This window comes from Macrotis lagotis, chromosome 2 (genome assembly GCF_037893015.1).
Source record: "Macrotis lagotis isolate mMagLag1 chromosome 2, bilby.v1.9.chrom.fasta, whole genome shotgun sequence".
In the NCBI taxonomy this organism is placed as follows: Eukaryota; Metazoa; Chordata; class Mammalia; order Peramelemorphia; family Peramelidae; genus Macrotis; species Macrotis lagotis.
Window position 1 is genome coordinate 167,804,220 of NC_133659.1, and position 20,083 is coordinate 167,824,302.

The window sequence follows — 20,083 nt, forward strand, 5'->3', positions numbered from 1 at the left end:
CAAGGCAGATGGTGTTAAGTGGCTTGCCCAAGGCCACACAGCTAGGTAATTATTAAGTGTCTGAGGCTGGATTTGAACCCAGGTACTCCTGACTCCAAGGCTGGTGCTTTGTCCGCTACGCCACCTAGCCGCCTCTATTGTTTTTTGTTTTGTTTTGTTTTGTTTTTTTAGGTAGTTTAGTAGATTTGAAGGGAAGAGAAGGATGAGTATCCAGGAGGGGATAATCAGCAGTGACAGAGGCTTCTAAGAATTCAAGAAGGATGAAGACTGGAAAATAACTATTAGATTTGGCAATTCAGAGGTCATTGGCAGCCTTAATTTTTGCCCTTAGATTTTAAATGGAGGGAAAATAAGTAGCATACATACTTCTTGGAGAAAATCTTTAAAGGTTCTTTGAAGAATCTTAAAAAAATGGAAATAATATTTCCCTTTGCTCTGTGGGGAGCCATATTATCTCCATTTCTTGATTATTTACCATATGCTTCATATTATTTTTCTACTTTTATGGTTTGGGGGATTTCTTTTTAATTTTATGTACCCTCTTAAGTAGTTGTCAATATTTTTTTTAAAAGCTCAATTCATTTAGCACTGTTAATTTATTTAACTGCCTGCATTTAGTTGGAGAGCCAAATTGTTGTTAAATAAGCCACAGGCTAAGCTTAGCAATATTGGCAGCTACACATTCTTGATTTAGAAAACAGATTGCTTCTAGTTAGAACTCTCCACTTGTGTTGTGCCAGCTGTGGAATCCTAGGAACAATTTTCCAGACTTCAGACTTGCTGGAATACCAGATTAAGCCAGCAGATTACAAGGCGGGGGGGGGGGGGGGGGTGTTTAAAATTTTCATCCTCAAACCAAGAAAATCTTGCTAAATATTTCAGTATAGCAACTGGCATTGTTTAATAATTCTAATTAATTTTTATTGACATTTCTAGCAACCTTTCCTCTACAGTGGTTATATTGAATGGCAAAATGTAAAGAATTAATGCTTTCTTGAGAAATTAATTATTACTTTCACAAGATCCTCTTCCTTGTTTCTGAAAATTCTGAAAAATCTAGCCCTAATGTTCTGCTTTTAAGGATGCTGCATTTGGGGAGAGAGGAGAGGAGGATTAGAAAATTTGCTTTTGGTAATTTTTAAAGAAAAAATTGCAACACTTTGAGTAAATGGGGGAAAGTGAACAATTCAGTCACTTTTTTTTTTGTTTTTTTGCAAGGCAGTGGGGATATGGTTACACAGCTAGGTAATAAATATCTGAGACCAAATTTGAACTCAGGTCCTCCTTACTCCAGGGCTGGTGCTCTATCCACTGTGCCACCTAGCTGCTCCTCAGTAACTTTTTAAGTTAAGTATTTGTCCCTGTGCCAACAACTGAGATAAAGAGCAGATAAGATATGGGTCATGCCCTCAAGAGTTTACAATCTAATGGGGATGATAAGACATTTTTAGAAACAGCTATGCTGCAGGGCAGATTGTCCTTAAGTGGAAGAAGTTCAGACTAAACATGAGAAATATGAAAAAAAAGAGAGAGACTTTCTGCTATGAATTTCAGGGGAGACCTCCAGGGAATAGAGCAACTAAATTGAACCTCATAGGAATGGAGGGATTTCTACCCATGAAGATTTGGGATTTGGGACCTGAGGTCAGATGGTCTCAGTCTTTTTATTAAAGTAGTAAACAAGTAAACAAAGATCATGTAATCTAGGTAAATGGAAAAAGAGAAACATGAGAAGATAGGGAAAGGTTTACAGCAGCATATGTGGAAATTTAATAGAAAAATAATAAGAAAGGAATAAAAGGGCTACTATGCAGCTGTGAGGACCCAGTTGTGATTATATCATAGGTCATGTGAATCCTTGAAACCAATCAATGTGATTTAATAACTTCCTCTGGAAGTTATTGGGAAGGCATGGTAAAGATCATTGGAGAAATGACCCAGAGTTGAAGATTAAAAGGCTAGGCACAACTGAACTATAGAACTCTTAACTGGTGATTCTTTCATTAGGGCCAAAAATCAGGAGTATGGATGAGAGGATGACAGTGGTAACAACACAGAAGATGATTTTGGTTGTAGTGACAGCACCAGATGAGAGAATAGTCCAACCAAATAAATACCTTGCAGTTTGCACTAGAATGCAGAAAGGAATCTTTCTCCCCTGCCCCCCCCATAGAGGGAAGTTATAAAGAGGTTGTATGTGGGGGAGTTAAGACAACCCTGGCATTATGAAAATTGGAACCTTAGGATGCTGAGCTGAGACCAGGTGAGGGAGCAAAAACTGAAAACCAGCAGAGGCCTTGTGAGATGCAGTCTCACAGATAGTCTCTAGACCATGGATATTCCAACTTTTTAGTTCTTCTGGGCCACATCACTCAACAAAAACTTGTCAAGGGCTGCATATAGCATTTAATAGTTACTTATTACTACAATATAACCCATACTACCAATGAGTATAATAATAAAATATTATAAAATACTACATGAATGGGATTTTGAGGACCATAGAAGAAACATGTCTTCCCCTAGGATGTTAACACTCCGAGGGAAAAAAATCCCTGTAGCCTCATCCTTGTTATGTAGCTCAGTAGAAGGGCAAGGGATTAAAGGGGAAAAGATGATTAAATTGGCTAACTTTAAGGTAAGAAATCATGCAGGAAGGGAAATGACAGAAGTACTTTGTGTCTACCTTTCATATTATTTTTCAATATTGTTATTTGAGTATGTGCCATCTCCCTAATAGACTGTAAGCTTACTGAGATCAGAAACTATGGCTTACCTAAATTTTGTATCCTCTCTAGTGCCTAGCATGCACAGAAAAAACAATATTTGTTGAATTGATGTGGAAAACAGGAGACAATGAGAATTCAGCTTGACTAGAACAAAAAGTATAAGCAGGGAAATGTGAAAGTTGTAAAGGTAGGTTGGAATTGGTATAATGTCACTGGGCATTATTCCTCTCATTTAATAACTGAAAAAATATTTACTGAAAAGTAAATGTACTTTGTAGGAAAGGTTATGTAGACATTTGAAATTTTCATGTTGTATAGCAAAAAAGTTGAATCAATATGGTTTGTAAAATTTTTAAAGCAATAAATTGGTGCCAGAGGGAGGAAGGCCTTGAATTTGAATTAAAATGTTGATCATTTCTATTAATTACCTCTCCTTTAAGTAACTTTGAATGGTTATAGATTTAATAACTCGCTAAAGTTATAAAACTTCAGTATGGGACCAAGGACAAATCTTTGGGGTACTCTACTCGAGTCCTCCCTTCAAGTTATTATTCTATTAATGACTACTTGTTGAGTCTAGTCATTCTCTCTCTCTCTCTCTCTCTCTCTCTCTCTCTCTCTCTCTTTTTAAGATTTTTGCAAGGCAGATGGGGTTAAGTGGCTTACCCAAGGCCACACAGCTAGGTTAAGTGTCTGAAGTTGGATGTTGGATTTGAACTCAGGTACTCCTGACTCCAGGGCCAGTGCTCTATCCGCTGTACCCCCTAGCCACTGTAGTCTAGTCATTTTCAAGTCAATCTTCATCCTCTTTAGACCTCTCTGTAGTTTTCATGACATTACTTTTCTGGTTCTCCTACCTGTTTGACCCACTCCCTCTCAGTGTCCTTTGCTCCTTATCCAGATTACTCCTCCATGGGAGTCCCCCAAAGTTCTATCCTAGGCTTTTTATTACCTGTCTCAATATCCTCTGCTGTATCTTTATCCAGATGGCACCTGTTACCTGTGAGTGTCCCCCAAGGATCTGTCCTGAGGGTCTTTTGTTATTTTGCTTGGTGATATTATCAGCTCTTATGTTACTTGTTATAGATCCATCCCTAACTTCTCACCTCATATCTCCAAGTATCTTTTAGACATCTCAAACTGAGTGTCCTATAGACATCTTAAGTTCAGTATACCCAAAATCAAACTTATCTTTCCCCCAAAATCCTTGAGGGCAGCAACTTTCCAGTCACCTAGGGTGGCAATCCCAGTGTCATACTTTTTTTTTTTTTTATGTTTTTGCAAGGCAAACGGGGTTAAGTGGCTTGCTGAAGGCCACACAGCTAGGTAATTATTAAGTGTCTGAGGTCAGATTTGAACCCAGGTACTCCTGACTCCAGGGCCAGTGCTTTATCCACTGCGCCACCTAGCCGTCCCCCAGTGTCATTCTTAACACCTTACTCTAACCTGTCCATATCCAGTCTTTCATATCAGCTTGTACAACATTCCTTCTCTGCTCTAATGCTGCCACCATTATAGGGCAGGTCCTCATTGCTTCATACCTTCCTTAAGTGTGGAAAGCAGTCTGACCTCTATCAGCTATCAAAATGATCTTGCTAAATTATAGTTCTCATGCTCGCTTCAGCAGCACAAGTACTAAAATTGGAAGATACATAGAAAATTAGCATGGCCCCTGCGCAAAGATGACACGCAAATTCATGAAGCTAAATTATAGCTTTCACTACATCTCATCCCCCTAAACTTCAGGAAACTCCAGTATCTTCTTATATACTTCAGAATCAAATAAAAAGAATCTGGTTTTTAAAGAATTTTATAACCTGGCCCCTTCTTACTTTTCCAGTCTTCTAACACTTTTTCCCCCCTTCATGTATTCTGTAATCCATTAGCCATCTTTCTTTTCCTTAGGCCAAATGACTTGAATTTGTTGAGAGCAGCTGAATACTTTCTTACTTAACCTTTGGTGTCACTATTAAGCATTTTCATTCTGTCCCTCCTAGATTTCTATTCCAGCAAGAGATAGCAGAAGCAAAGTGAACTCAAATGTTTCTGATATTATTCTATTATTCCATGTAAAATTTCTATCCCTTTTTGTTGTCAACATTAGTTCCCAATATACTGAAAAGTTAATTCTGAGTTAATGTTCCTGACACTTATTAGTTATATAGTTATCTGCCTCAACTTATCTTCTGTATGTGTCTTTTTTAAAAAAAATCTGTCAGTGAACTCTGTGTAGTCATATTCACTTCTTTGGACAATTTTTCTGTTTCTTGCTAAGTGAAAGTTTGGCTTTAGAATTTCATTCATCCCTCTTCTGCTGACTTCTACTTTTCAAAGTTGCTAGTGAAAATTTCCCCAAAGGCTGGGGGAAAATGGAAAGACTTAATTAATGAAGGTGATATAACTACAAAATATATCTCATTCAAAAAAAAGCTTGCTGAATTTCCTAATATTACTCCACCATTTTCATTATTTCTATACAAAGGTAAGAATTATGAAGTAGTAAAAATAAAACCTTCTATGTATATTTTATTATATTAAAGAATTGGGAGGGGGCAATTAGGTAGTGCAGTAGATAGAGTACTGGCCCTGGAGTCAGGAGGACCTGAGTTCAAATCTGGCCTTAAACATTTAATAATTACCTAGCTGTGTGGCCTTGGGCAAGCCACTTAACCCCATTGCCTTGCAAAAACCTAAAAAAAAAATTATAGTCTTAGAGTTGCAGTCCAGGGGTGAGGAACTCTGTGGTAAGAATCTCCTGTTGGTGTAAATCTCCAGTGTGTTTCCCTATCTAGCCTGATTCCTTATTCCCCAATTTATCCATCACTTTTTGTTTCAGACAAGGGTTTCTCACCTTCACTGAATAACATTATCTCACAACTTCCTACCTCCCCAGTCTTACCATCTCCCTGTCCTGGAAGCAAGAAGATAATCCCTTTGGATTTGGTTGTTTTTATTTTCAGGGATTTTTCCCTCTGGCAACATTGAAAATAAAAAATTTTTCCTCAAACTCTTGCATCCATTTCATTAGTTTTCCCAATCTTTTTGAAATACAGAGTTACATAGATGATGGGGGCTAGTTCTTTAAGTCCACAAAATGTTGAAGTTAAGACGCATCTATTTCACAAGACTTAATAAATTAAGGAGACTTAATAAATCTCCTAGAAACCATGACTAGAATTCAGGAGAATAAATAGATACTAAACCCAAACTATAAATGTACTGCTAGGTTTAAGGGAATGAATGAAGCATTTACTAAATAACTCTATGTAAAGCCCCAAACAAAGCTCTGAGGGTACAATTAGAAAAGTAAGATAGTTCCTAATCCTAAAGAACGCACATTTTAATGAGGCAGAGAACATATAGGGAAGGTTTCAGCTGCAAGTCCCGTGGTCCTTAGGGTATAACAGCAATTCAAATGTTAATACCTGTTTAATGTCATTTCCACTGTTAAAGTCAACTCAGTTTCTGATGTTGAACCATTCAGCAGTACCAGTGGCTTTGACCTTTGCTTTTCTGGGTCTTTAGTAGCCATGGCAATAGCACCTTCAGGAACAGTTGCCAGGCTACATTTCTACAAGAGTTACTTCCCAGGGCAGCTAGGTGGCTTGGTGGATAGAGCACCAGCTCTGGAGTCAGGAGGATCTGATTTCAAATGCACCCTCAGGCACATAATAGTATGCTGTGTGAACTTGGACAAGTCACTTAACCCCATTGCCTTGCCAAAAAAAGTTGCTTCCCAGGATGATGACTATAGTTAGTAGGCTAAAGGATAATGTTGGTAGACAAGATGGTCATAATGGTTTGATTTGCCTGGACCTTGCTATCTTCTAAGGCTTTAAGGATGCTTTATTGCTTAAGCAGGAATGGTAACCTGTTCTGTGAATAGCAGCTGGTGGGAATAGTTGGTCCCTTCTCCATAGGAGCTTGCCTGGTGTGCACGTGCACACACACGTGCGTGCACACAAACACAGTGAAGACTAGGCTAGTAGCAGAATTAATGGCTTGGGGGGGTTAGTGCTGCCATTCCCAAGTCTTTTATGTCTGCCTAACCTGCCTTTTGGTGGTAATTGGTGAGCAGTTTTTGGTTGTGAGGAGAAAGCTTGACCCTTTTGTCCTCTGGCTATAGGGTCCGAGTTAGAAACAGATCTGGTGGTTAGGGATGGGAATGAGAAAGCAGTACAGTTTTCAAGAGGCTTAAGTTTTGTGTCCTAGACTATGTCTATTATAGTTTGAAGATGACAGCCAAGTTGATGGTGACAGTTTAACTTGCAAAGAGTTGCTTCCATGAGTAATAATTGAAGGGTTTAGGCTGAAAGTAGGACCATGTGGCTATTCATTATGTATATTAACTTTAATATTTCTTTGATTTGTAATTTTTTCAGTATGGCACTTCTCTTGGCAACTAAGATTATACTTCTGAAGTATCTTATGAATCACCTTAAATCACTTTAATTACTTATGAGTCCTGACACCAAAAAAATTAATCACCTTGAAGCTAACCATGTAATATACTAATCCATTTATGTTGGTCAGGGGTTGAAAAATACATTCCTTGTTGCTCAGATTATATTTGAAACCCTTCTATCTGGATGTTAGACTTACCTGGTTTTAAATTCTCCTGACATAACCTTTGAGAAGCAAGGGGCATCTCTGCCCCACAATGAGAAAGCAAAGTAGTCCATAGACTCCTAGCATGTTAGAATTTGGGGAAGCTAAGATAAAAGCTTGTTGATAATTTTTCTAATAATGGTCTAGTCCAGCTTATTTTAAGAAAAGGACACTCAAACTCATTGAGGTGACTTGACTTAGCCAAGTTAACATATTCACTGGCAAAATTAGAGCTATTACTAGGTCTCTTATTATGTGTGGGGATTAAAATTGTCTACAATAAAAGAGACTTAAGGGGGCAGCTAGGTGGCACAGTGGATAGAGCACCAGCCCTGGAATCAGGAGTATCTGAGTTCAAATCCAGCCTCAGACACTTAATAATTACTTAGCTGTGGGCAAACCACTTAACCCCATTGCCTTGCAATAAATAAGTGAATGAATGAATGAATGAATAAACAAATGAAGAAATAAATAAATAAATAAATAAAAAGAGGCTTAAGGCAGAGCTCAAAGCAATGGGCACTTTATTAAAGAGTTCATGGTCTCTTCTAGTGAAGTGAACTTCAGATCTTCCTCACAAATCTGAGATGTTCCCTTCTTCCAGGACCTTGTGTTTCTAGAGTTTGATATACCCTCTATTACCTGAATGTTCTAGAACAACTTTACAAAATATAGAATCCCATTGGTTGACATGTGATGCATAAGCTAAAATGAGCAAAGATGGTTTGTCAAGCAGGGTCACGAACAGGAGAAAGGATAAGACATTTCTCCTGACTAAATGGTCATAAGATGGTTTCTTATTTATGTTGGACAAGAGAAAATGGTCCAGAGGTACAAAAATAAATTGTAGGTCTTTCTATGTAATTGAGTCACCTCCACACTGTGGTCTTGGTTACCAAGATAAGGGAAAAACAAGGGTGGAGGGCTTCCAGCCTATTTCCTATGATTACACAAGTGAAGCAATCTACAGCTCACAGCTCAGGGACCTAATATACAGAGCTTATATTCACTATCCCTTTTGGAATCATATCAGATTGATTGATGCTAATTGGATTAGAGTAGGCATTCAAATGAATTATTTTTCATATAGGTAAAGAATATATATATATATATATATATATATATATATATATATATATATATATATATATATATTAGGCAAACATTGTCAGGGACTACCCTGTTCTATCTCAGAGAACACATTCATTTTCATGATTTTATTATAAGACAGAAAGTGTTTACATTAAATTAGATTACATGATTACATTTAGATAGGGGATAAGGTTGGGCCTTTATAATCATTAGTGTAGGGAACTTCTAGGGGAAGAACTTTCTACAAGCTGAAGTTGCTTGGAGAACTGACAGGCTAAGTGACTTTTTTTTGTTTTTAAGTTGTTGGGTTTTTTTGCAAGACAATGGGGCTAAGTGACTTGCCCAAGGCCACACAGCTAGGTGATTATTAAGTGTTTGAGGCTGGATTTGAACCCAGGTCCTCCTGACTCCAGGGCCAGTGCTCTATCCACTGTGCCACCTCGCCACCCCAATAAGTGACTTGTTAAAAAAAAGTATGTTGTCAGTCAGTTTGTGTCAGATCTTTCTAGTTCTCAATTCCATCTCAGAAAGGTAGAGGAAGAACAGCACAAAGGAAGGTATGAATAAATCATGGAATAGGTAGGGAACACTGAAGAACAACAAAATTTTAACCTTAGAAGAGTCTTCACTTGCCATCTAGTCTAGTCTATACCAAAAAAGAATCTCCACTGTGATATATCTGACAACTGAGTATCCTGTTTCTTCTGCACTTCCCAAGACAGTATCTCAAAGTCAAACAGTTCTCATGTTAACCAAAACTCAAGGTCCTTCACCATCCTGGTTGCTATACTCTAGCTAGTTTTTCAGTATCCTTCCTCAGTTCACCATGACCCAAGTACACACTTTTTTAAAAATAAAACCTAGTTTTGAAAGGGTTTTTTTTTTTCCATGCCTTCCCTCCTCTTATACTTAAGTATAAGTCTTGGTATTTATCCCTATTGAATTTCATCCTAAGTGATTCCATCTAATAGTTTAACCTTTCAAGATCTTTTTGTATTCTGACTTTCATCCATGATGGTAAGTGTGCCTACCAGTTGGGTTCATCTGCATAATTCATAAGTGTATCCTCTGCCTCTTTTTCCAAGTCATTAACAAAATGTTAAACCAACAAGAGGCCAAGCACAAATCCCTTGGCAACCTGCCCATCTGATATTGAACTATTAGTGACTATTCTCCAAGTTTGCTTTTCAACTAGTTCTGATCTAATTATACTATTATCTAGCCCAAAGGGGTGAAATACACAGAGGCAATTGAACATTAAAGAGAGTGTGGTTTCCAAGAGGGCAGAACTAAGGAAGGAGAACATTATAGGCATTAGATATTTCGTGTTTAAGGGCATGGAAACAAGGAGATGTAATGTGGTTTACTGGGAGCAGCTAGTAAGTTACTTGGACAGGAGCATAAAATCTATTAGGAAAAAGTGGGCAATTGCCCTGAAAAGATAGTCTGAGCCAGATTTTGAAGGGCCTAAATGCCAAAGAGAAGTTGTATTTTATTCTAAAAATGATAGATTTGTTTTGAACAAGGAGTAATATGACTAGACATCTTGCTTTAGGAATATCAGTTTGATAACTGTCTGAACAATATACTAGAGAAGGGAGAGACTGTTACAGAGAACAATTACAGTCATTTTAGTCATCTAAGCCCATGGTCCTCCAACTTTTTTGATGATATACTCTTTTCATAACCCCAATAAGTATTTGTTTATTAATGCAGATTCTTTTTCTTCTAGGGAGGGATAACAATGGGTCCAATGACAACAGCAGGAATGCCTTACATGGGACAAGCTCCCTTTTTAGGAATTCGTCCCCCAGGTCCTCAATATACCCCTGACATGCAAAAGCAGTTTGCAGAAGAGCAACAGTAAGTGAACAAGAAACGTAATGTAAACCATCTATAACCTTAAGAAAAAAATGCTCCAAATCATTGATAATTTAAAAAATGCAAAATAAAAGAACTGAGGTTCCTTATCATATGCATCTTATTGGCAAGATTAGTAAAAAAGGAAAATGGCAAATGTTGGAAGAGCAGAGGTATAGGAAACAAGGGGTAGACAGGTAGATCAGTGTTGACAAAACTATGGATTAGTCCAACCATTGTATGGAAAGTTATTAAACTTCTACACATTCCTTTTGACCTAGCAATAATACTACTAGACCTACCATCACAAGGAGATCCATTAAAAAGAAAAACGGATTAATAATGTACAAAAACATTTATAGCAACTCTTGTCATGGTGGCCAAGAACTGGTTATTGAGAGGATACCCATCAGATGGAAAATGACTGAATAAATTATGGTATAGATGTGTAATGAACTGTGCTGTGATGGACTAATAATGCAGATTGAGATACAGTTTTGGACATGTTCAATATGGGAACTAAACTAGGCTTATTTGTTATATGAGTATTTTGTTTTTCCTTTTTTTAATAAGGAGAAGAAAGATGGGGGGAAATAAGTTTAAATTTTTTTATTTAAAAGGGAGATGGAAATATGACGACGAAAATAGACATTACAAGTTGGTAGTAGAGGTATATTACTCAGTTTGTTCTAAGTGATCTTATCTGTTTGTACATATGGCATAGTTGATATGATTGTTCATTGATATTCTATTTCCTTTAGAAAACGATTTGAACAGCAGCAAAAACTCTTAGAAGAAGAAAGAAAACGACGTCAATTTGAAGAACAGAAACAAAAACTCAGACTTTTAAGTAGCGTGAAACCCAAGGTATATCACTTGGAATCTTCTCTATCCAAGCAAACCTCTCCTAATTCAACATAGGCTTATTTGTTATATGAAGGGGTACCAAATCCTGAATCTGAGGCAGAAATTCTTAATCTGGAGTCCATGAACTTGGTTTTGTTTTTAGAAAATAATTTGTTTTATTGTTTGTGGACAATAAAAGATATGTTTAATAGCAAAAAAAAAAAGAAAAGAAAATATTTTGATAATTGTTTCAATAATGGGATTGTTTCCTTTGTATCTTTTATATTTTATGCATTTAAAAACATCCTGAGAAAGGGGTCCATAGACTTCATGATCCTACTGCCACAGAGGCAATAGGTTAAGAATGGTTAAGAACCCCTGCCCTGGGTTTTGTTTTGCCCCTTAATCTCTCTTGTGGTTTTTCCCCATTTTCTTAAAAAATCTATAGATTCACTTCTATGACAGAACTGTGCTCAATGGTGGGGAAAGATCAGTGTAAGTTGTCTTTTCCTTAGTACTTGCTGCTTTTTTTTATAGGCATTTGAAGTTACTACAGTAACTGTTAATTTGCTGGATTTTTTCCTCCTCATAGAAAACATTCTAAACCCTTTTTTTCCCCTGAGATTAGATGTCCAGTATAATGATGTCTAGTAAGTCATTTCTAAAATAACTATAGTAAGGGCAGCTAGGTGGCACAATGGATAGAGCACTGGCCCTGGAGTCAGGAGGACCTGAGTTCAAGTTCAGCCTCAGACACTTGATAGCTGTGTGACCTTGGGAAAGTGACTTAACCCCATTGCCTCACAAAAACTCCCCCCCCCAAAAAAATATCTAGTCAAAAGAGAGGGAGAGAGAAATCAAAAGAAAAATGAGGGGAATGTTAATAGGGTAAGACAAAGAGGTAAAGAAGGCAGACAATTGTATGATTGAAAACCCATATGTATTTGTCATCTCTTAAGACAGGAGAAAAGAGCAGAGATGATGCTTTGGAAGCCATAAAAGGAAACTTAGATGGATTTTCCAGAGATGCTAAGATGCACCCCACTCCAGCATCACACCCCAAGAAACCAGGTAGTTTTATTTTTAAGAAGCACAGAAATAAAAAAAAGTAACTGCTGAATTTTGCATTTTTCTTATTGTGCAATCTGTAGTACTTTGGGTCAGTTAATTGACTATTAAGTGGTAGAACTGAGGACTGAGCCCTTTTTTCCCAGCTAAATCTAGAATTAAATGCATTGAGATTTGCATGAGGTAAAAACTCTGGTCTGGCACTCTGTTTGAAGAAAGGCTTTTAATCTTCTGCTTAAATACCAGTATGACAACTTTAATTTTAAGTCTTTGGTATGTAAATGAGTATATTAACTCAGCTATTATAGTAGATCATTAACTCATCTGAGTGAAATGAAGGAGTTTGTCATTTCATTTTCATTGTTTTTTAAAATGCTGATTTTTTTTTTATGAGCTACCTCAGAGTTCATTATATGAATATGCTTGGACTTGTTCTTAAAATGCACTGAATTGTAGCATAAGTAAAATTCCTTAAAGAAATTGAAATTTTATGGATAGTCCTTAGTTATTCAAATGATCTAAAAAAAACCCAAACACCCGACCTGTAAAGGCAGAATATTTCCTTTGTCATGTTGGAATGAAAATAATTCTCATCTTTGGGTAACAATCATCCTGTAATTTTAATTGCTTAATATTTTGACATTTGATTCAGCTCATTCAAGAGTGATATGTCATGATAAGGTAAGCATTTTTTTTGTCATTTGGGCATCCAACTATATGTCCCCTTGTAATAACTATAGGGTTACAAAGTTTCAGCTGTATTTGTAGAAAATTAATGAAGAATCTTAATCCCAAAATACAAAGATACCAGGCCTAGGATAAGACTTGGAAAAAAAAATCTTTCACTGATTACTGGATTGTTTTTATTATTTGATAAGAGATTAAAGGTTGAAACACCTGTTAGCTGTCAGACCCAAAGTGGACAGCAGAATTCTAAACCTTCTAAAACAAGTAAAGATCCGGAAGAAAATATTGTCATTGAATGAAATCTGTGTACCAGTAATACAGGAGGTAATATGGTAAATGAATACAGGAAGTAATTAGGACTTGAAAGAAATTTGCAGTATTTTCTTTTTTAGGTTTTTGCAAGGCAAATGGAGTTAAGTGGCTTGCCCAAGGCCACACAGCTAGGTAATTATCAAGTGTCTCAGACCGGATTTGAACCCAGGTACTCCTGACTCCAAGGCCGGTGCTTTATCCACTATGCCACCTAGCTGCCCCAATTTGCAGTATTTCAACAAGATACCTAGAAAATGGAGTAGAGAGTGATAGTCAGTGTCAGTTTAAACATTGTTTAAAACATATTTCTTTTACCTTGGGACAGTGTATAGATTTGCTGATTGAAGAGCAAGGTACTCTGCTTGCTAATTATCGCTTATGGTTTTTATGGTACTTGATGATTTCATTTAGACGTTTTCTTCTTAATCTTCACCTGATATGGGGATTTTGGAGTTTTATTTGGGTTTTGGGTTTTGGTTTTTTTTGGGGGGGGGGGTTTGGTTTTTGCAAGATAATGGAGTTAAGTGACTTGCTGAGGGTCACACAGCTAGATAATTATTACTTGTCTGAGGTTGGATTTGAACTCGTGTCTTTCTGACTCCAGGGTGGTGTTCTATCCACCGTGCCACCCAGATGTCCCTTCACCTGTTTTTAATATTCAGAATCCTGCTTTCTACTTTGAGTCTGGCAATTAAAAAGTGTTTAGAACTATTCTTCTTCCTCTTACAATAATACAGTTCTTTAATCAAATCACCTCCCATTGAAAATAGACATTCAAAGTTTTTGAAAGTTTAAATGGCTTTGATCAAGTAGTTGAGCTTTATTAAAGGATGATAGAATTAAGAATTTGTAGTAGATGATGTCTCCTCTTAGAGTGAACTATATATATTTCTATAGAAACTACTATCAGAGCATATCCTTATATAAATTATGAGCTTTATTATCCAATAACATAAGAGAGACAGAAAGAGAGCCCCTTTCTAAATTACAGGCCACTCTGAGTCTGAGCTTAAAGAACCAGCAAAGAGGTAGGCCAAGCATGATCAAGTGAGAATAGTTGTAAGAGTGATTATCACATAGTCAGGGCTGTATAGTAAATGTTCCATAAATTCTCATTCCTTTCCCATTGGGCCAGTCAGACATCAATCATGTGTTAAGGGACAGCTAGGGTGGCACAGTGGATAGAGCACCGACCCTGGAGTCAGGAGGACTTGAATTCAAATCCAGCCTCAGACACTTAATAATTACCTAGCTGTGTGACCTTGGGCAAGCCACTTAACCCCATTGCTTTAAATAAATAAAAAAAAATTTTTTAAGCTTGTATTAAGCACTGTGTGCCAAACATTGTACTAATCCAAGAACCAGGGACAAGGAATTTGTCTGTATTGGATGTTCCTGTTCTAATTCTTAAACAACTTTACACCAGGAGCTATCTGATAATTGTGGGCATTGTAGTTTTCTGAAGGAGAAATTTTTAGGCTTTTTCCATTTGGAGGCTAAAAATAAAAATTACAATAGTAAGTTCTTCCTCTTGAGACAGTAGAATGAAGTACAATGTGATACTGTCTTTTTTGTTTTAAATAGAACATTTGTTTGATGATTGTACTTCCATAGATTTTTAATGCTTTAACAGAAATTATCTCCTATTAATGGTAAAGGAGAAGAAAAAAGCAACTGGTGTCTCTGTTTTCAGAAGCAAAAATTTTTAGCAGAATATGATTATTATTTGACTAAAGGCATCAGACAATGAACCTCCCTTTTTTATTTAATTAATTTATTTATTCTAAATTTTACAATTTCTCCCCTAATCCTACTTCCCTAACCCCACCCCCCACAGAAGGCAGTCTGTTAGTCTTTACATTGTTTCCATGGTATAAATTGATCTAAGAGAGAAATCATATTCTTAAGGGGGGAAAAAAGTATAAGAGATAGAAAAATTACATAATAAGATAATTTTTTTAAATTAAAGTCTTTGGTCTTTATTCAAACTCCACAATTCTTTCTCTGGATACAGATGGTATTCTCCATTGCAGGTACCCCAAAATTGCATCTGATTGTTGCACTGATGGAATGAGCAAGTCCATTAAGGTTGATCATCGCCCCCATATTGCTGTTAGGGTATTATACAATGTTGTTCTGGTTCTGCTCATCTTGCTCAGCATCAGTTTATGCAAGTCCTTTCAGGCTTCCCTGAATTCCCATCCCTCCTATTTTCTAATAGAACAATAGTGTTCCTTAACATACATATACTACAATTTGTTCAGCCATTCCCCAATTGATGGATATTCACTCAATTTCTAATTCTTTGCCACCACAAACAGGACTGCTATGAATATTTTTGTGCAAGTGATATTTTTACCCTTTGTTATGATCTCTTCAGGGTATAGACCCAGTAGTGGTATTGCTGGGTCAAAGGGTATGCTCATTTTTGTTGCCCTTTGGGCATAATTCCAAATTGCTGTCCAGAAAGGTTGGATGAGTTCACAGCTCCACCAACAATGTATTAGTGTCCCAGATTTCCCACAAACCCTTCCAACATTGATCTCTGTCCTTTCTGGTCATATTGGCCAGTCTGAGAGGTGTGAAGTGGTACCTCAGAGATGCTTTAATTTGTATTTCTCTAATAAGTAGTGATTTAGAGCAATTTTTAATATGACTATGAATGGCTTTGATTTCCTCATCTGTAAATTGCCTTTGTATATCCCTTGACCATTTGTCAATTGGGGAATGGCTTGTTTTTTAAAATTTTGACTTCTCTGTATATTTTAGAAATGAGTCCTTTATCAGAAATACTAGTTGTAATGAGCCACTTTTAAAAAAAAAAGTTTTAACTATCCTCTTTGTATGAAAATTCAAATAATTCAAAGTATAGGTTAAAATGTTTCCTTAAAAATAACAGTGAATATTGATTCAAATGTAGTCCCTGTAGAATGTGTTTACAATTTAAAATAAACTCACATTTAAACAATATAAAATGAGAGATATTAAAGAGCTAATTTGCGATCTCTATCCCCTATAGGTAGTTACTAAGTTTCTCTTTGTAGCGCAGGTAATCTTTTAAGCTTAGTGCTCCATCTTTAACTCTGCTGAATTTATTGTTGAAAAATTTATTTTAGAAACTATCTACTCTTTTTGATTTTTAGATTCTTAAATATTTTATCAAAAGCAAGCAGCATTTTGTAATGATTGTGACAGCTTGAAAGGCAATGTGAAGTAGTTGATTGAGGATCAGCCTTGAGGTAAAGACGACATGGAGACATAGGTTCAAGTCCTTTATCTTATATATACTGACTGGAAGACCATGAATAAATCGGTCAATCTTTGAATACCCCCAAGCAACCCTCAATGACCATAAGTTGAAGACCTAATAGTACCTGGTCTGTATTAGTAGGGGGAATTTATTGAAATCACAGGTCTTACCCAAAAGAAGGGGGGGTTAGGAAATAGACTAGGCATGATTGGCCACAAATTGGATGCTTGTAAGTTTATTGATTTTGTATTCCTAAGTAGCATGACAAAACCAAATCATCAGAGGACAATTTGTGATTATCCTAAATGTACTTAGATTGTAGTCTCTTGTTTGCACTGTATCTCTGCAAGAATAATGACCAGGTAAGTAGATTTTTTGGTTTCATCCAGAAATAGTCTCTCCTTGTCTCAAGTGCTACTGACCAGGACAACTTGATTTCACTCAGAAAAAATACACTTCACTAGTTCTTTCTGAAAAGGAGAAATATTTTTAATTTTGCTTTTGTATTTCTTTGACACAGATGTAAAATAATAGTTACCCCTTTTTATTTAAAAAAATAACACAATTTAATTATATAAGTATACCTTTGGATATTTTTTTGTGAACTCATGTAATTTCATTTGACTATTGTTACCCGGATTATTTCTTTTTTCACTTCCCACTATTCATGTTTCAGTATTTCTCTTTTGGAACTATATGCCCCATCCTTATTTCTTTTTCTTCATTGATTTCCATTTCTGTATGTTTCATTACCATTTTCCATTTTACAGATTGTCCCACACCATCCCATTCTACTGTAACTGTCTCCCAATCCTCTGCCTTTCTTGATGAAGAAGAATTCAGTGACTTTATGCAAGGGCCTGTTGAAATTCCCATATTTGGCTCTTCATCCTCTTCCCAGCCTTTTCAGTCTTTCCATTCCACCACCCCAGTTGGCCAGTTACTTTCAGAGAAGGCTGTGGTCCAGCCTCTCCCTCCAGCACAGATTCCAGTATCTTCTGCCCTACATGGTGCCCCTGGGCAGGTTCCTTATTTTTCTACTGCTTCAGCCTCACACAGTACACAGAAAACAGGTAATTCATAGATAGCTTTCTCAAAGATTCCTTTATTTTATATAGATGATATAAAATCCATGTTTAAAGTAATATAGACAAATCAGCGTACACTGGGTTTGTAGGTAAATATTTAAGAAATTCTGCCATCTTTCAAAATAGATATCCAACTTAGTGACCCAGGGTACTAGGAAAGTTGTGATTTAAAGGACTTTTATAGTATCCGTTTCTGATTTCAGGAACTATTTTTCACTTCATTGGTCTTCAATGAAAATATTGCTTACCCTTTATTTGATAAAAGCCAAAGCATCCTTTCTCCACGTGTGTCTCCCCCCCCCCCATTGCTCCCTAAGATATTGGACAGTGGGAGGCTATTAGAGGAAAACCATTAGAGATCTAATGACCTGGTTGTGCTGTGAGTGTTTGACATTTCTTAAATAAAAGAAATGATTTTTTTTAGGAATTGTGGGGATGGAAATGGGTTTGAATAAAAATAAAGTTACAAATATAAATAACGCTTCATGCTGTTTGTTTAGGCCCTTCCCTGGAGGAGAAGTTCCTAATATCTTGTGATTTAAGTACACCTGGACAGGTGCAAATTAAAATAAATACTTCCGAAGCTGGGCACAAAACCTCAGGCTCAGCTGCCAATAAGAGCCATCCCAGTTTAACAGCCAATAACGGGGTTGCTGTAGGTGGACGTGTAAATGGTGCCATCATTGCAGAGGCAGAAAAGACTTCAGATCAAAACCTGTCAGTTGAAGAGAGTGGTGAGCTCATGAAACACTGTCAAAAAATTAATGCACTTTAACCAAACGTTGCTTGAAAGCTAACACCTTAAGCATTAATCCTGAAGTGAATGCTGCTTGATTTTGCATATTAAAATCTTGTTTAAAGTATATTAATATTATTTATTCTTTTTTCTAATCAGCAGTTTTAAGATTTTGCTCTGAATTCTTTCAACTTGTTCAAAAAATTGATAACCAGTTTCCATAATCAAAATCATTCCTATCTTAAAATACTTTTCTCTAGTCTTCCAAAAGTCATATCCTGTTTGTTTGTTTTTTCTCCTCAGTCTTTATTTCTCTGGGGAGGGTAGGAGATTAAAAATATGAAGCCTATAAAAGTCACCAATGAGAATCTTATGTTTTTTATGTTGATTTTTGTTTTTAACATTTTGAGTATTACTGAATAGAAGATTCAGATTTTCTAAATTCAGGTCAAAGAGCTAAATTTCTGAAGCAGAACATCAATAACTCATGAAGCAGTCCTTTGGAGAATATTTTGCAGGATTCCCAGATTTACAGTAGACATCAAAGTCATACTGTTGGAATAAAAGTGATTTGTTTGAACTGAAAACATGTCATTTTGCATCAGTGGCAAATTCAGGGTTAAAAAATCATCTTCTAGCATTAGAAAATGTTGCAAGCAAAATTTTATGCCATTGGTTTTACAAAGGTCATTCTTGGCTAACTTTTTTTTCAGGTTTATAATATATGAAGGATGATGCAAATCTTAATAGTTCAAAGTACTGCTCTAGTTCATTTTAGATTTTCTTTTTAGTCATATTTCTTGAGATATTTGAGGTTGCTTGGAAAATTCTCTTGATTATATTCTTGGTATATTGGTGACATTTTTTTTAATATCTATGTCCATTGTGGTATGTTTGTTTTTATTCTGTTTGAGAGGAATTTCTCTTCTCCCTCTTTTTTTTTTTTAATTACTCTGTTTTAGGTATTATTTCTATATCTTCCAGGTGTGGGTGTATTCCCTTCACAAGATCCAATCCAGCCTATGATACCTTCTTGGATTTACAATGAGAGCTTAGTCCCAGGTAAAAAAAAAAAAATCCAAAGTCACTTTTATAAAATACTTTCAGGGTGGCTAGGTGGCACAGTGGATAAGGCACCAGCCCTGGAGTCAGGAGTACCTGGGTTCAAATCCAGTCTCAGACACTTAATAATTACCTAGCTGTGTGGCTTTGGGCAAGCCACTTAACCCCATTTGCCTTGTAAAAAAAAAAATTAATAAAGTACTTTCAAAATTTTTTTTCCCCAGCATCTATTAAAATTTAATGCAACCTAAATATATAGTAAAGTTTTGTTTATATATTAAAAGAGCACAGACATTGCATTTTTCCTATTGACAGCACAAAAATTACAGAACAACAGCAACATTCAAATTGTTGTAAATTAAATTGTTTTTTACTTTTTATTTATAAAGGCAATAGATAGAATGCCACCCACAGAGTCAAGAAGAACTCCCTGAGTTCAAATACTGCTTCTTGCACACAGGCTGTGTGACCCTGGGCTTGTCACTCAACTCATCAATGCTCCTGGGCAACTCTAGTTGCAGAACTTCTGCTGGTTTGCTGCCAGGTTCTCTAATTGGAAGTTCCCTTCTGGCTTTAAAAAAATAAACTTCAGAATATTTATAATTTGAAGTTTTTCTAATGCTCATTTAGGAAATGCAAAGATGTCTTGCTTGCTTCTATATCCCTTCTGTTCATTTTCTTATTTCATTGTTATTTTTATAATTTATAATTAATGTGGTATTTTTATATTCTGCTTTATTCTATA

General features: G+C 36.2%; 1 protein-coding gene and 1 non-coding gene across 8 annotated transcripts in view; both read left to right on the forward strand.

Annotated features, from left to right (window-relative positions):
* SYNRG (synergin gamma) overlaps nt 1–20,083 on the forward strand; it is a 91,576-nt gene that overhangs the window by 15,720 nt on the left and 55,773 nt on the right. For 4 of the 7 annotated variants that reach the window (XM_074223480.1, XM_074223481.1, XM_074223482.1 and 1 more), the window contains exons 4-9: nt 10,162–10,292; nt 11,051–11,156; nt 12,095–12,206; nt 17,223–17,525; nt 18,041–18,274; nt 19,261–19,338. In XM_074223480.1, coding sequence (XP_074079581.1) covers nt 10,162–10,292; nt 11,051–11,156; nt 12,095–12,206; nt 17,223–17,525; nt 18,041–18,274; nt 19,261–19,338 — 964 coding nt within the window. The remainder of the gene's footprint in view (nt 1–10,161; nt 10,293–11,050; nt 11,157–12,094; nt 12,207–17,222; nt 17,526–18,040; nt 18,275–19,260; nt 19,339–20,083) is intronic. The other 3 variants (XM_074223483.1, XM_074223485.1, XM_074223486.1) reach the window with 3 other exon arrangements.
* On the forward strand, nt 4,341–4,446 carry LOC141515701 (U6 spliceosomal RNA). Its single transcript, XR_012476458.1, has one exon. It is a non-coding gene; the product is annotated as a U6 spliceosomal RNA (small nuclear RNA).